Here is a 15,651-nt window from a genome sequence, read left to right as displayed (position 1 = left end):
TGTTGAAAAGTGTTTGATCTTTTGTCTTAATAATAGGAGAGTTTTACATGTTATGATCATTTTGTGATGTTTTATGTATATTCATTAAATAATATTTAGTTTAGAATGTATTGATTTTAAAACAGAAAGTTTGTTTTACATGTATATTTCATCATATTTCAGAAGCTAAGTAGGGTTGGCCCTGGTTAGTACTCGAATGGAATACCACTAAGGAAGTCCAGGGTTGCTATACAGAGGCAGAAAATGAGAAACCACTTCTATTTGTCTCTTATTTTGAAAACCCTCAGGGTTTTACCATGTCAGCTATGACTGATGGCACTTCTCAAACACACACCCTTTTCTTTCAACCTTTTCTTTTTTGCTTTTGTTAATAGATACCCCCTCAGATTCCAAATCCTCTGCCTCAATTTATAGTGCTGGGCCACAGCCAAGATGGAAGTGATCTCTCTCTTGAGATCCCATAGCGCAACCTGAGTCTTTAACTTTATGACTTGTAATTGGCTCCATATTGTGTCATGGAGTCTCAGGGAAGATTGAAGGGAACAATGAGCAGGCATTGTGAGTGCTTGGCAGAGAAGGAAATGGAGAAGCAAGGAGACAAGAGGGAAGGAGGGAAGGAGACAAGAGGTCAGGTGGTGTGAAGGGGGGAAATTATGGGAATGAGTTTTGGGTAAATAACACCACAGAAGAATGAGTAGGTGAGATGGATGAAGGGAAGAGAGACATGGAACTAATGACTATAGATCAGAATGAGGCGCTGAAGGGGAGTGTCAAGTACTTCTGTGAGAAGCTAAGCGAGAAGGTCTCAGTGTGAGCTGGCCTTGTGGGGAGTACAAGGGAACACCTTCATTTTCTTGCTGGTAACCTGCAGGAGAGCTCGGCCTACATAAATTATTCAAAACCTAGGCTTGGCAGGTCTCCTAAAAGTGACAAAGGGTAGTTCTAGAAATAGTTGGAAACTCTGTGATAAAACCTTTTTTCACTTCTTGGTTGAACCAGGAAGTGACATGGCATGAACCACCCCATACACACTAGGGTTGCCAGGTCCCTGCACCCTCCCAGCGGGGGAGGGGGAGGGACATGGCACTTACCTCATGCCAGCAGTGTGGTATTGCTTCGCATGTGTACTCTGGTGCCTGCGTAATGACATCACTCCCGGAAGTGATGTTGTCACACTGGCCACAGGAGCGCTCCCGTGCTCCATGTGTGGCCAATTCTGCCCAACTGGCCCCAAATGAAGTGTGGGAGTGCTCCTGCGGCCAGCGCGATGATGTTGCTTCTGGGAGTGACATTGTCATGCCTGTTGGGAGCGCATGCATGGCATGCATTCCTGAGGCACCTGCCAGTGGCAGGCAACCTCTGGAACTTGCCACCTCCCGTTGATTGCTGGGCGATCAACAGGCAAGGGGGCAAACCCCAGGCACCTGAGAATCCTAACACACACTCATGTCTCTAGCCCTCCTGCCAGTTGCCAGGCTCGACTGGGCAACCCTATTAAAACTAGTCCAGGACAATCCTAGCCCAGATGAATAAGAAACTGAAAAGCTTTTGGGTATTCTTTTGGGTAATCCGAGCTATCTCCCTGAAGTTTTCAGTGTTATAAGACATACTGGATGTTTGTTGTTGCTCCACCTCCATTATGCAATACGGGGGGTTAAAAGGAGGTGGAGCTACTTGAGGGAAGGAGGGAGCGTTGTTGTAGGAGTTGGCAAGAGAAAGGAATGATAAGAAAGAATGTGAGGTGTGTGACGTTTATAAAGCAAATGTGCAGTGGTGGAAAGGAATGCATTAACAGCTATGCTGGTTGGGAAGGAGAAAGTGAAGAATCGCTCCCTTCATCTTGTTCCATCAGCTCACTACAGCTCCACTAGCACATGAGGCAAGAGAGAATGATTTTCCCCTCTTACTCCTGGCCACTGCAGTCACCCAGCCTGCATGGTTATTATGACTGAGTGGCTACAGTCATTTTGCTGAGGCAAAATAGAACATTAATATTAAATAATGTACTGCCATTCCCCGTCATGGTGACATTTAAACCTGGTCCTTCTTTGCTTAGGCAGATGTCATAGTGGCAGATCCTTTCCTGAAATATGGAGATGATCCATACACATTGCAGTATGGAGGATGCGGAGAACAGGGACGATACATTCATTTCACATCAAACTTTCTGACAAATGACAGTTTGCATGATGTTTATGGACCACGAGGTAAGACTTGTTAATTGAAATTAAATGTTTTCATTTTTCCCCATTAAAATAAATAAACAGATTTAGGAAAGATAATTTACAGGATAAATATTATGATGAGAATCCATTAACAACCTTTTTTTTTGTTTGGCAATATCTATAAATAATATTTATTTATTTATAAAATGTATATCCTACACAATCAGGGCACCAAGGCAGCTAACAATTAATAACAAAGCATTAAAAAAGTACATCATAAAACCAAAACCAAAACACACATATGAAACACAAAGACAACAATTAAAACAGTATAGTACAGATCCTGTCTGCTGTAGTTAAATGGCTAAGTGTGAACAAATTGAAACTAAATCCTGACAAAGAGCCAAACTAGATATGACAGGATGCTGCCACCATTATAAAGTAATTTAAAAATGCCATTAGGATCCAGTCCTGTTCGGGCCAACAGCATGGCACTCTTCCCGCCCCCCGCCCCTATCTTTTCAAGTGCTGAAACAGCCTCTGGAGGATGTTTGTGGCCTCTTCATCATTTGATAAGACTCATGTGGTGGGGGGAGAACCAGAGTGTCTCAGGTCACTGCACTGCTCATGGCATTTTTAATGACTTTTAAATGGATGGTGGTGGCAGCCTCATAACAGCCATGAGGACACCATCATATCTAGTCTATCCCAGAAGTAATGCTGGTGGCCACCAGTCAGCTAGAGCAAGGGGGAGGGGTTAAAACACTCCTGCGCTGGCCAAGACCCACAAACTGGTGGTTTCGCGAACCGGCACTGGATCATGGAAAATTCATGGTCAGTGAAACACCACAGACCACGGACCCACAGCCCATGGATCGTTCCTGGTCCATGCCCGCCTCTAATCAGGAGCTAGGCAGAGCATGCATATTATTCCCATTCTGCAGTTACTGCATTGGCTGCCCATCAGTTACAGGATTCAATTCAAGGTATTTGCTATCGCATACAAAGCCCTTCATGGCCTTGATCCCTCATATCTGCAGGACTGCACCATGCTCCACTATGACAACTGAGCAGGGCCTTCTGGAGGTACTACCCTGCAAACAGGCAAAATCAAAACTGCTCTTACACATACACTTTATGGAATTGCCTACCTTATGAGGTCAGGGAGGTTCCCACTCTCATGGAATTCTTTAAATTATGCAAAACTGAATTATTCAGGAGGGCTTTTTTATGCAGGTAACAGCCTTACTGTAATGAAATGGTTCAGAAAGATGCTTTTGTAAAGGGATAAGGACTGTGAACGATACATACTGTCTGTTTCAAGTATGATCCTACTTTGTAATTTTTGCACTATTTAACATATCATGTTAATGCTTATACTTTGATTCAGCTCTGTTTTCATATTTCTGCTTGATATCAAATTTCTGCAATCTAAATCCTATTGCATTAATTATTGGATGGCCCATCCTGTAAACTGTATGATTCACATAAGTCTTCATAAGAAAGGTGGACTATAAACAACATAGATCAAGATGTGTAGCCATATTAGTCTGTCTGTAGCAGCAGAAAAGAGCAAGAGTCCAGTAGCACCTATAAGACTAACAAAATTTGTGGTAGGGTATGAGCTTTTGTGAGTCACAGGCTCACAGCTCACTTCTTCACGAAATGAACAGACAAATAATTGTGGCACCGTAACTGAGAACTCCCTCTCTTGGCTTGTTAGTTTGCACTGGATTCATCACTTTATTTTCAAGTTATAGGAAGCTTTTCCACATTTATAAATGTCAGCTTCTATCCCACAGAAAATCTCTTCTGACAGAAGGGATTTCCATCAGCAGAAGGGGAATTTCTCACCTCCTCCCTCCATTGCAGCCCCAAATGCCCCCATGTTATGATTGGGAGACAAGACCCCCAGCAACAGCATGAGGGGGGAATCAGAGGTCTGTAGTACAAGGGGAGATAGGGGGGAAAATCACCTTCCCTTTCATTTGCAGAAATGTTCTGCTGAATCCAGCCTGTAATAATGTATCTCTGTTTATTTATTAGCATTTATATTGTTCCTTTCTTCAATGGAATTAAAGGCACTGTGACTAGGCTTCTTGGAAGATCTTCTGCCCAAGCACTATCCAGACCTTGGTTTTCCTAGCTTCATTAAAGACTATGTGTGAAGACTGAAGAGGAATATTTAAATGAACTGGTGTGGCCTTTCCCATACCATGCTTCAGTCAAAGCCATTGCCAATTGACTTGAAAAATACACAGCCAAGGAAAGCTAAAAATATCACTGTCTTAAAGCTGTATCTTGTAACCTTCATCTGCATGTATTTAAAAGATACTGGAGTCTTAACACTGAAAATCCATCACTGTTTTAGCTACTCAGTTGCTGCTTTGACTGTACAACGTGTTCCATTATGTTTGAGAACTTTTGGAAACAGTTGGCAATTAACATCTAACTGTACATTGTAAATATAAACAATTGCATACTAATTTGTCCTTACTGGTTTTGTATAGGTAGAGTCTTGGTCCATGAGTGGGCTCATCTAAGATGGGGCGTATTTGATGAATACAACAATGATGCACCTTTCTATGCTGCCGGACAAAACAAAGTTGAAGCAACAAGGTACCAACCAAAATGTTTTGGTTGCTGTGAATGATATTTTGATACTGGTCTAGAAAATTAGGCAGGAGCTTGATTGTTTTTTAAGGTTACTGTTCACTTGCAACACAGGTCTTAAAAGGGCTTGTTTTCTGCTGGAAAGCACCAGAACACCGTTCTGGGAGCTCGGCAGAGTACTCACATGTTCAGGTGGCCCCGCCCACTGGAATCCATTTCTTCTTTGTGCAGGATAAGGCGTCCGTCTCTTGCTTCCATGGCAATACAGGAGCAGGCCTGCACCCAGCTTGCCTTCTTGATTCCCCCACCCCCCAGCTGGAGCCAGAAGGAAGCCTCCCCGCTGGCAGAGCACGCTGACCAGCCAGAGGGTGACTCCTCCCTTCCTTCTACCGTGCTCTCCCGCTGGGGTGTCCTGCCTGGCCTGCCTTACTGAAGCCATGGGAGTAAAACGAGCTCTTTTACCCTCGGTTTGCCATCAGGAAAGGAGCTCTTTAATCCCTGCTGTTCAGCTGCCGGGGCGGGGGGGGGGGGAGAGACTTCCCCTGGCCAGCAGAAAAGCGGGATTAAAAGAGCTCATTTCTGGCTTGCAATGCTCAGCGAGATGCAGGTTTAAGTGCAGGTTTCACAGGGCACGCTTATAGCACACCGTGTCCTGATTCAGGCTCCACGTGTCCTGATTCACCATACCCTGCAAATAGACATGGGCACGATCCAAAAAAAAATACCAATCAAGCTGTTCGTGGATCTGCTCTGGTGACGACCCCAGATCACCAATTCACTCTGATCAAGTCCCGTTTCCGATCTCGGATCTGGGATCGGAGGGGCGCCCCCCCCCACACAGAGCAGATGGGGAAAAAAGTTTTTAACCCGGCGACGAGCCGCCTCCCCTCAGGGAGGCGATGTTTTCTCTCTCTCTCTCACACACACACACACACACACGCACTTAGAGCAGAGGGGGAAAATGTTTTTAACCCGTCCCTGCCTCTCCAAACAGAGAGAGACACCCCGTCAACAAGTTTCAGCCAGCTTTTAAAAAAAAGCAGGGATAGAATCCTCCATCCCACCCAATTTTAAAAACAAGCAGCCAGTCTTCCAAAAGCATATTTTAAACAGGAAGAAAGTAAAACCAGGATCCACACGGATCCTCGCAGATCCTATGGATTTTTAAATAGGAAAAACACAAATGAAACATCAAATCACATACCAACATCTTGCAAAAAGCAGGGACTGGGCTGAGAAGCCAGGAGGAGAGAGATATCTCTTTTCAGTTAACTCTTTCAATGCACTGAACGAACTCAGTCAGGAGAGGAGCGCAAAACAGCTTGATAGCTGCTCTCAAAGCAAGGGGTTTTTGAAAGAGTTATCACTGAGAAGAGATCTCTTCTTAACTCTTTCAACTCACTGAATGAAGTGCAAAACAGCTTCTGCTGATAGCCGCACTCAAAGTTTTCTCTCTCTCTTAACCCATTCCTCTCCCAATCACTTTGCTTATATTTTTCTCAGGAAGCCACCTTTTCACCCATAACTGTTTGCTTTTCCTCGCTAGGGGAAATATTATCAAGTTTCAAACAGAGCTCAAGCATTCCCCTGCCTCCATTGCCAGGGGAATAGATTGTTGGCGCCTGAATGTCTAGCCTCCCAGTCCTATCACGATCGCCCCGGTCCAGCCCCCTCCTGACTGCTGGATCATTTGCCGTGGAAGACAATGATCCACCAGGTCACGATTGGGAGATAGCCATTATCGTGGGGTTTTTTTATCGTAATGGAGATCGTGCCCATCTCTACCTGCAAACCTACAGTTTGTGTTGGCGGTTCCACAGCCATCGAGCAGCCCGGGCACGCTGGAATTGTCCTCCGTGCTTCACTCTAGCTCTTTTCCCAGTACCTCCCCTCTAGCTGTTTTGCTTGGAAGACCATGACTGCGTCATGCAGGGGGGAATCAAGCCGCATTTTCTCCTAAACCTTGTTTTGTTTTCTCTAATTAGTCCGGGGGGGCAGGGAGGGGGATTGGATGGGAGGCAGGACTCTGCTCGTGCAGAGATGATTTAAATGGCTCCTTTTTAATTAGGGGGGAATCAAGCTGCGGAGAGAGAACGTAGGGGAGAGAAAGAGAGGGTGGACGTAAACAGACGTTGCAGATAGATCAGGAACTTCTTGCATTCTTGCTAAATTGGAGGCTTTGGGTTGCTAACTGTTCAGAAGAAAGCCTGTGCATTTTGCAGAAGTCTGACTTGCAAAAACGTTGCAGACCTTCCATTTCCAGTGCCAGTTGCTAATGTCTTTAGATTACATTGCTTTTGAAGGCTAAGGAGCAGTTAAAGGAAATGATAACCGCGATACTCATTCTTAATAGTCTAGCATAGACAGTCACTGCTGCACTGGTTCCACAGCCATCGCGCAGCAGGGGCGCGCTGGAATCATCCTCTCACGTGCTCTCTTGCTTTTTGTCCTGCGTCTCTCCTGTAACCATGACTGGCGGGTCTTGCAGGGGGGAATCAAGCCGTATTTTCTCCTAAACCTTGTTTTGTTTTCTCTCATTGGTCGTGGGGGGTGGGGATTGGATGGGAGGCAGGACTCCACTTGTGCAGAGCTGATTTAAATGGCTCCTTTTTAATTAGGGGGGAATCAAGCCACGGAGAGAGAATGTGGGGGAGAGAAAGAGGGGGTGGACGTAAACAGACGTTGTGGATAGATCAGGAAGGTTGTTTACTTCTTGCATTCTTGCTAAATTAGAGGTTTTGGGTTGCTAACTGTTCAGAAGAAAGCCTGTGCATTTTGCAGAAGTCTGACCTGCAAAAATGTTGCAGAGACTTTCCATTTCCAGTACCAGTTGCCAATGTCTTTAGATTACATTGCTTTTGAAGGCTAAGGAGCAGTTAAAGGAAATGGTAACCCCCGACACTCATTCTTTATACTCTGAAACTAAGTTTAGCATAGACAGTTATTGCTGCAGAGGGAAGAATCCCCAGTAATAACTTTTATTGGTCTACTTTTGCTTAGATGAGCAGTTTTTGTGTAACACAGAAAACACCTGTCCAGTTTTACATGCCCAAATGTAGAAATAAGAGTGATGCAAGTAGTCTCTCTACTTATAAGCAAATGTTTAGGCTGTGCCATAAACCTCTCACTTCTGCTGATTAATATCTGCTGATTATTGTCACAATTACTGATTTACCATCGGCTGATTATTGTCACAGTTTTATTCATACCTGGCTTGAGTTTTGACAGGTTTGGCTAGTGTTGCCAGTCTCTAGGTGGTAGCTGGAGATTTCCTGGAATTACAACTGATCTCCAGGCAACAGAGATAAGTTCCCGTGGAGAAAATAGCTGCTCTGAAGGGTGAACTCTATGGCATTATACCCCACTGAGGCTTCTCCCCCCCCAAACCCTGTCCTCTCCAGGCTCCACCCCCCCTCCCAAATCTCCAGGAATTTCCCAACTTGGATCTGGCAACCCTAGGTTTGGCACAAGTTTTAATTTATTTTTTGTCAGATTCTGTCTGAAATAAAATCCCCTCCACTCCTAATGTAGGCTTTTAGGGTTCCCAACAGGATAGTTGTGCTTTCATTATATTATATTTTGATTTAAGATTGTCAGCTCCAAGTTGGGAAATTCCTGGAGATTTGCGGGAGGGTGTTTTGAAGCCTAGCGAGGGTGGCATTTGGGGAGGGGAGGAATTTATAGCTTCCCTGGCAACCCTGGGCCTTTTGCAAATTGTGACAGGCCCTACATGTGAAAGAGGCCACACCTTAGACTTAATATTTTGCACTGAGCCTTTAAGAGGAAACCTTGTTTCAACATTGGAGGTTTGGCCTGAACCATGGTCAGACCATCATCTGCTGAAGGCAAAAGTGAATCTAGCCCCAACTCCCCACAAAATTGAGGGTCCAGTTTTGCCCACAAAGACTCATGGATTCATCTAGATTCCAAAATGCCTTGGGGGATTTTAGAATCCCAGACGCAGGCCCCATGGTAGCTGCTGTAGGAGTGTCGAATGCAAAGCTCCTTGAAGCTATTGACTCCATTGTTCCTTGTTGACCGCTCTGGCCCTTAGGATGGATGCCGGCCCCATGGTTTACCACGGAGCTGGCTGACTTAAAGAGGGTTGGAAGACGTCTAGAAAGGTGCTGGCGAAAAACATGCTACAGTACCCACTGGCGGACCTATGAAGCAAAAATGAAAGCGGCAAAGAAACGTTATTTTTTGGCAACTATTGCACCAGCTGGTTCAGGACCATCCCAATTGTTTAAGATATCCAGATGCCTCCTAACCCCTAAATCTAAACCTTTACCGTCCCAAGAACAGACAATTAGCTGCGAGGCCTTTGCTAAGTTTTTCGCTGATAAAATAGCATGAAGACGCTCTGATCTAGCTGCTAGCTGCAATTCAAGTGAGATAGAAGAAATGATAAATGCACCATCCAGCTTACATTTGGATTGCTTTGAACCAATCACAATGACAGATCTTAACAGGATCTTGATGTCCATGAAAACCACTACTTGTGCGCTCGATCCTTGTCCATCCTGGCTGTTAACATCAAGTAAGGACCACATAAGTGAACCACTGAGGTCTATTGTAAATCAATCACTAACTCAGGGCAGCTTTCCCCAGCAGCTCAAACAGGCGGTTATCCGTCCACTACTTAAAAAACCATCCCTAGACAAAAATGATGTGGCCAATTATTGCCCAGTCTCTAATGTGCCCTTTCTGGGCAAAGTGATTGAGAGAGCAGTAGCTGACCAACTCCAGACCTTCTTGGATAACTCTATCGCTCTGGATCCTTTCCAGTCAGGTTTCAGACCAGGGCATGGGACAGAGACAGCACTAGTAGCATTAGTGGATGATCTCAGTCTGAATATAGACAAAGGCCATGCCTCCTTATTGCTTCTATTGGATTTATCTGCAGCCTTTGATACAGTGGACCATGCCATCCTGTTGAGATGTTTAGAAACAGAAGTGGGCATCAAAGGATGTGCCCTGGACTGGTTTAAATCGTTTCTCCTGAAGCGGACTCAAAGGGTGGCCATTGGAGATCAACTATCTCTAGAATGGGAACTACCTTGCGGGGTTCCGCAGGGTGCAATCTTATCTCCCATGTTATTCAATCTCTACGTAAAACCTTTAGGAGAACTCATTCACAGCTATGGAATTGGATGTCATCAATATGCAGATGACACCCAACTCTGTATCTCGCTATCTAGGTCCCCTCAGGATGCAGTAGAAATCTTAGATCGCTACCTGACAGCCATGATGAAATGGTTGAAAAACAACAAATTGAAATTGAACCCAGACAAAACCAAAGTAATGCTTGTTAGGAAAGCAGAGATCTTGAAGAACATTGTACTTCCCACTTTCGATGGCATTCGTCTGACCCTTGCAGACTCAGTTAAGAGCCTAGGGGTTATACTGGATCCAGCGTTATTACTAGAAAAAAAGGTTAAGGCAGCAACAAAAAATGCTTACTACAACCTCACTCTAGCCTGGAAGATGGCTTCTTATCTTGACACGGCTGACCTGGCCACCTGGATCCATGCTATGGTAACATCAAGACTTGACTATTGTAATGCTCTATACATAGGTCTCCCATCTAAGTTAACTAGGAGGCTCCAATTAGTGCAAAATGCTGCAGCTCCACTGTTATCAGGAGCGAACAAGAGCATGAACATCACTCCCATCCTACAGTCGCTCCATTGGCTACCCATCAGTTACCATGCTCAGTTCAAGGTATTAGTTATTACATACAAAGTTCTTCATGGCTTTGGTCCAGCATACCTAGGGGACTGCCTCCCTCCTTATGTTCCTCCACGGAAGCTTCACTCATCTGAACAGGGTCTCCTGCAGGTGCCAGGCTGCACACAGGTGAAGTTAGCAGCAGCCCATACACGGGCTTTCTCTGTGGTGGCCCCTATCCTGTGGAATGACCTGCCTGAGGAAGTCAGAACAGCCCCTACTCTCCTGGCTTTTTGTAAACGATGCAAAACTGAACTATTCAAAAAGGCTTTTTACTCAAATGGGAGGGCTGTATTGTAGGGAAGGGGTCTCAGATGCTTCGCTAATGAGTTAGGGAACATAGTCTTCATCACTATATTGCCTTACATACTATCTGTTGCTTTAAATATGTACCTTCCTATGTACCACCTATTCCTATGTACCACCAGTGCTCCATTTTGTCTAATGTTAGTCTTAGAATTAATTATGTTCTGCTTCAGTATTTTTTCTACTCTGTATTGGATTCTTGCTAATTCTATGTCTTTTAAACTTGTATCTATTTACCCTATGGCAATGTTTATGAAATGTCCTTGATACTGTATTGAAATGTACTTGATACTGATTGTACTAATCTCATACTGTGTAATCCGCCTTGAGTCTCAGAACCAAGCTACAAGTGACGCCTGACACAAGTTGGACGCTTGTCAGCTTCCCTCATGTTTTGATGGGAAATGTAGGCATCCTGGTCATGCAGCTGTAATGGAGAGCCAAGCTGTAAAACCAGGATGCCTACATTTCCCATCAAAACTTGAGGTAAGCTGACAAGTGTCCAACCTGTGTAAGGCGTCACTTGTAGCTTGGCTCTCAGTGAGAAAGGTGGACTATAAATGACATAAAATAAATAAATAAATAAATAAGCCCCCTGCTCCAAGTTATATCTAGTTTGACTCTTAGTTTAATTAACTTTTTAAAAGGTTGCTTGCTTCAGGTGTCCCTAACCTTCTTGAGCCTGTGGGCAGCCTTGGAATCCTGCTGCGGATACCATGGATGGCCAAAAGTGTAGAGTGCCCAATTCATCCTGGAACCACTGTGTGGGAGAAAGAGGAATTCCTGCCTTCTCCCATGTGATGATTTCAGCAGCTGAAACAACCCTTGAGCTGCAGGGGTGGGGTTGAGGGTGTGGGGTATTTGTTCTTCTGGGAGCCAGCATGTGCACCGAATGCTTGCAATTGTGGACTACCCACAGACTGCTGGTAGAACAGATACTTCTATAGCACATCCCTACAACAGGGAGCTCCAATGTGGTGCTTGTGGGTGCTAAGGTGCCCACTGACACCTTTCCTGGCACCACCAAGTATTTTTAGGAAGTGGCCAAAGCCAGCTGGGTCTTTTGCCCAGCAGGGCTTCTGATTCACTGTGCAGATTTTAAAATTACTTCAACAGCAGTTGCAACCACAGCATAAGGATCTTTACTGCATGATGGAAAGTAAGATGTGTGTAAGCAAGAAAATACTTTTAAAATACTTATCTAATTGATTGGTAGTGTGTAAGCTTTGTGTTCCATAAAGGACTCTTATTTGTGATCCTACAAGAATAATACGGTACTTAATTGTAAGGTAAGTAAAACTTCTTTCACACAGCTATTTTTACTTGACAAACAAGATGCAGATGGAACTGAACAACAAACATTAATTAACAAAATAAAGTAATACAGTAAAGGTTTAGTGTAGAACAATCATTAGTGAATGTACAACTGGCATTCCCCTGCTGTGAGTTAACATGTTGAACTGAGTCTTAGTTAACCAAACACAAACAGTGAAGGGAGATATGATTCCTTTTTCTCCAGGCAGAGTTCCTTAGCATTTAAGGTCCACTATAACCTTTTTACCACAGCTTACAGGCTTACACGTTCATTGTCTTTGGCCACTATGGTTGAAGTATGTTAATAGGATCAACCACCTGTTTGTAATATGTTTTTCTTGTTTAGACTAATATTTTATTGAAAACAACATATGCCATAACAAATAGCACAAAATACAGACATAGTTAAAACTTTGTCTAAAAGCCATGTGCTAATGTGGACTTTCTGAATGAATGAATAGATGCCATAACAAATCCTGATTGTTTTTCTTACTAGCTATATCTGTTTCTGTTATATTGATTAGATGCTCAGCTAAAGTCACAGGAAAATATGTATTCTCAACTAAAGATGGAAAAACCAGAGCATGCAAATATGATCACCGAACTCAGCTGTATGAAGCAGGGTGTCAATTTATACCAGATAGAAAGCAACGTACCCCAGCATCTATTATGTACATGCAAAGCCTTTCTTCAGTAAGTACAACTAGTGTCAGTTGGGAAGTTGTGGGATTTAATCTGATCTGAAATCTGTCCTCAAAAATGTAAGGTACTATCTATGCCTAAAGTTTATGAATGATAGAGCAGTTTAGAAGTTTGGATTCCTATAGCCAATCACTGGCACTTTTCATGCTACATACCTGCTTCCAGAACATTGTGAAACGCAGCGCAAAAAACATGGAAGATAGCGTCTTCTCATGAGAGTTTTGCGCGACGTCATGCGAGTTTTGCGCGACGTCATGCAAAACTCTCGCGAGAAGATGCTATCTTCCGCATTTTTTGCACTGCATTTCGCGATGTTCTGGAAGCAGGTATGTAGTGTGAAAAGGGCCACTATTTTAAAACCAATTTATCACATTTAACCAAATTTTACCAAAAATGAAGTAGCTTTTACTAACTATTTCAGTAATAACAGTCAATAATGTATCTCTGCCTTCTCTTATTCCTCTACTCAAATTTTCCTTCTACTTTTTTCTCTTTTATTTAATTCCCTCTTTTTTTATTCCTGCTTTTCTTGATTATCAGTTCCATTCTTTGACGTTCTGTTTTTGCTCTTATTTTCCACTACTGGTTTAATCAATTCTTCCATGCCTTTGGATGTTATTAATCTTTCTTTGCTGTTGAACTCCAGCTATCTCAATTTAAGCATTGATCCCAATGTCCTTTGCCCTTGAACATCTGGGGTTTATGACCCTTGGTTCCTGTATTTTCTTATTATAATAATAATAACATTCAATTTATATACCGCCCTTCAGGACAACTTATTGCCCACTCAGAGGTTTACCAAGTATGTTATTATTATCTCCACAACAAAACACCCTGTGAGGGCTGAGAGAATGCCTAGAAGCTAGCCTGTGACTGACCCAAGGTCACCCAGCTGAGAGAGCTGCCTGGGAGCTGTGACTGACCCCAGGTCACCCAGCTGGCTTCAAGTGGAAGAGTGGGGAATCAAACCCGGTTCTCCAGATTAGAGTCCCACGCTCTTAACCACTACACCAAACTGGCTCTCTCTTCTAGCATTAACAATCTCAACCTGTATCAATCAAGGCTCCAAAATCAAGGAAAAGTTGAGGGGAAGGGGTAGTGCCCTTTCTATGCTCATGCTGTAACAGTCCTCCAAAAAGCAGCAAAAATCGGCAATTCTATAGGGGTTTATGACCCAGCAGGTGGGCTGTATAATCCATCTGAGGATCCCAAACCATGGGCTTACAACACTGTACTAGTGTGTGTTAGAATGTCAAGAAGGGACGATGTAATGGTGGCTTTTATACATATAGAGAGAGAGATTTACTCATAACATGCAAAGAGTCTCTCCTGGGATTAGTGGCTAAGGTGGGATAGACTCTTTAGAGTCTCTTTATGTGATGTCAAGGATAGAGTATGAGCAGAATTTAAAACTTGCATAGAATCTCTGTGGCAAAGAACACCCAAATTTGCCTCATCATTTTGTGAGCTAGAAATGGTTGTCATAAATTAAGAATTACTATAAGTGATCATTCTAACCAGTTTGTCTTATCTTTTTTTAAAGGTTACTGAGTTCTGTGACAACAGTAGCCATAACGTTAAAGCAACAAATATGCATAACAAACTGTGTGACTACAGAAGCACCTGGGAAATAATCATGACATCTAACGACTTTGTCAGTTCATCTCCATCAAGTGCTCCTCCACCTGACCCAATCTTCTCCTTGCTACAAACCCAGGATAGAGTTGTGTGTTTAGTACTTGATGTTTCTGGTAGTATGTCTTCAGTAAGTTATTTTTTTCCATTTCCAAAGCAAAAGTTTATAGAAAATTGGATAAGATTATAGCATTAACGTCTATAGTTCTGTGTCATCGTATCAGTAATAAATTGTTAGAACTGTTGCAGCTGTTTTTACTATTCCTGATTAAAAATTGAGTATGTATGTTTTATCAAATCACTGTAATGGATTAATACAAAAATTCTACTCACATTTATCTGCATAGTATTGTGTTTAACATGGGCCTCAGACACCAATTAACAGACCTGAATGAACTGCTGCAAAACAAAGTTTGCCATATTTACAATCTAGGGGTGGAGGGGTTTGGGCTGAGATTAAACCTTTATGAAATATGGTCTCTGTAAACAGAATAAGCTTTGTAGGTAGTCTGGAGACTGGAAGATGTCCCATGAGGGGAAAAAAATATTTCCCCCCACAGGAAAAACAACAGTATGTGAGGGATGACTTTGATTTTAAAAAATGCCATGAGGAAAAGTGTTAAAACACTTCCCCCAATATTATTTTGATCAAATTGGCAGCCTTCCATTGCTGTTTTTAATTTAAAAAGAAAAATTACAAAGAATCTAAGTCTCCTTCAGCCAAGGGGAAAGGCAAGGTATAAATAAAAAGATCCAATAAGATTTCCATTGAATGGGAATTCTGCTAGATGGTGGAATTGTCACCTGGTACGATTGCTGTGTGTGCATGCATGTAGAATCTGTTTCACATATTGAATTGACTGCTGCTCAGTTTTTACCATTAAGTTTCCTGCAAGGCTGTAAGACAAGTGCCAGAAAATTAAACCCTAGCAGGAATGGTACCATGTGTCCCAGAGCTGCTGTCCAGAGAGAGGGAGAGCAGGCAGTTGAGAAGATAGCAGCAGTGGCTGCCCTTTGCTGCCATCAGTGGTCTCTTTTTAACCCAGGCAGATGGGTCAAGGAGGAAGAAGTTCATCTGCCTGCTGTCTCTTTCTTTGTAGTGGAGGAGGCAGAGGATGAAAACCCATTGCCACCTCTGATAGCAGGACCTCTACTGCCAAGGTTTCTGTGAAACAAAGAATTAGCC

The 15,651-nt window shown here is 43.2% G+C and overlaps 1 protein-coding gene across 2 annotated transcripts in view; it reads left to right on the top strand.

Annotated features, from left to right (window-relative positions):
• The window catches only part of LOC129331405 (calcium-activated chloride channel regulator 1-like), a 59,795-nt gene that overhangs the window by 17,990 nt on the left and 26,154 nt on the right, over nt 1-15,651 (top strand). For both annotated transcript variants that reach the window (XM_054981945.1, XM_054981946.1), the window contains 4 exons: nt 2,057-2,207; nt 4,676-4,784; nt 12,653-12,821; nt 14,374-14,595. In XM_054981945.1, coding sequence (XP_054837920.1) covers nt 2,057-2,207; nt 4,676-4,784; nt 12,653-12,821; nt 14,374-14,595 — 651 coding nt within the window. The remainder of the gene's footprint in view (nt 1-2,056; nt 2,208-4,675; nt 4,785-12,652; nt 12,822-14,373; nt 14,596-15,651) is intronic.

The sequence above is a fragment of the Eublepharis macularius genome, chromosome 5 (genome assembly GCF_028583425.1).
Source record: "Eublepharis macularius isolate TG4126 chromosome 5, MPM_Emac_v1.0, whole genome shotgun sequence".
NCBI classification, from domain to species: Eukaryota; Metazoa; Chordata; class Lepidosauria; order Squamata; family Eublepharidae; genus Eublepharis; species Eublepharis macularius.
The sequence above is the reverse complement of the archived record's forward strand: the minus strand, read 5'-3'. Positions and strand labels throughout refer to the sequence as shown.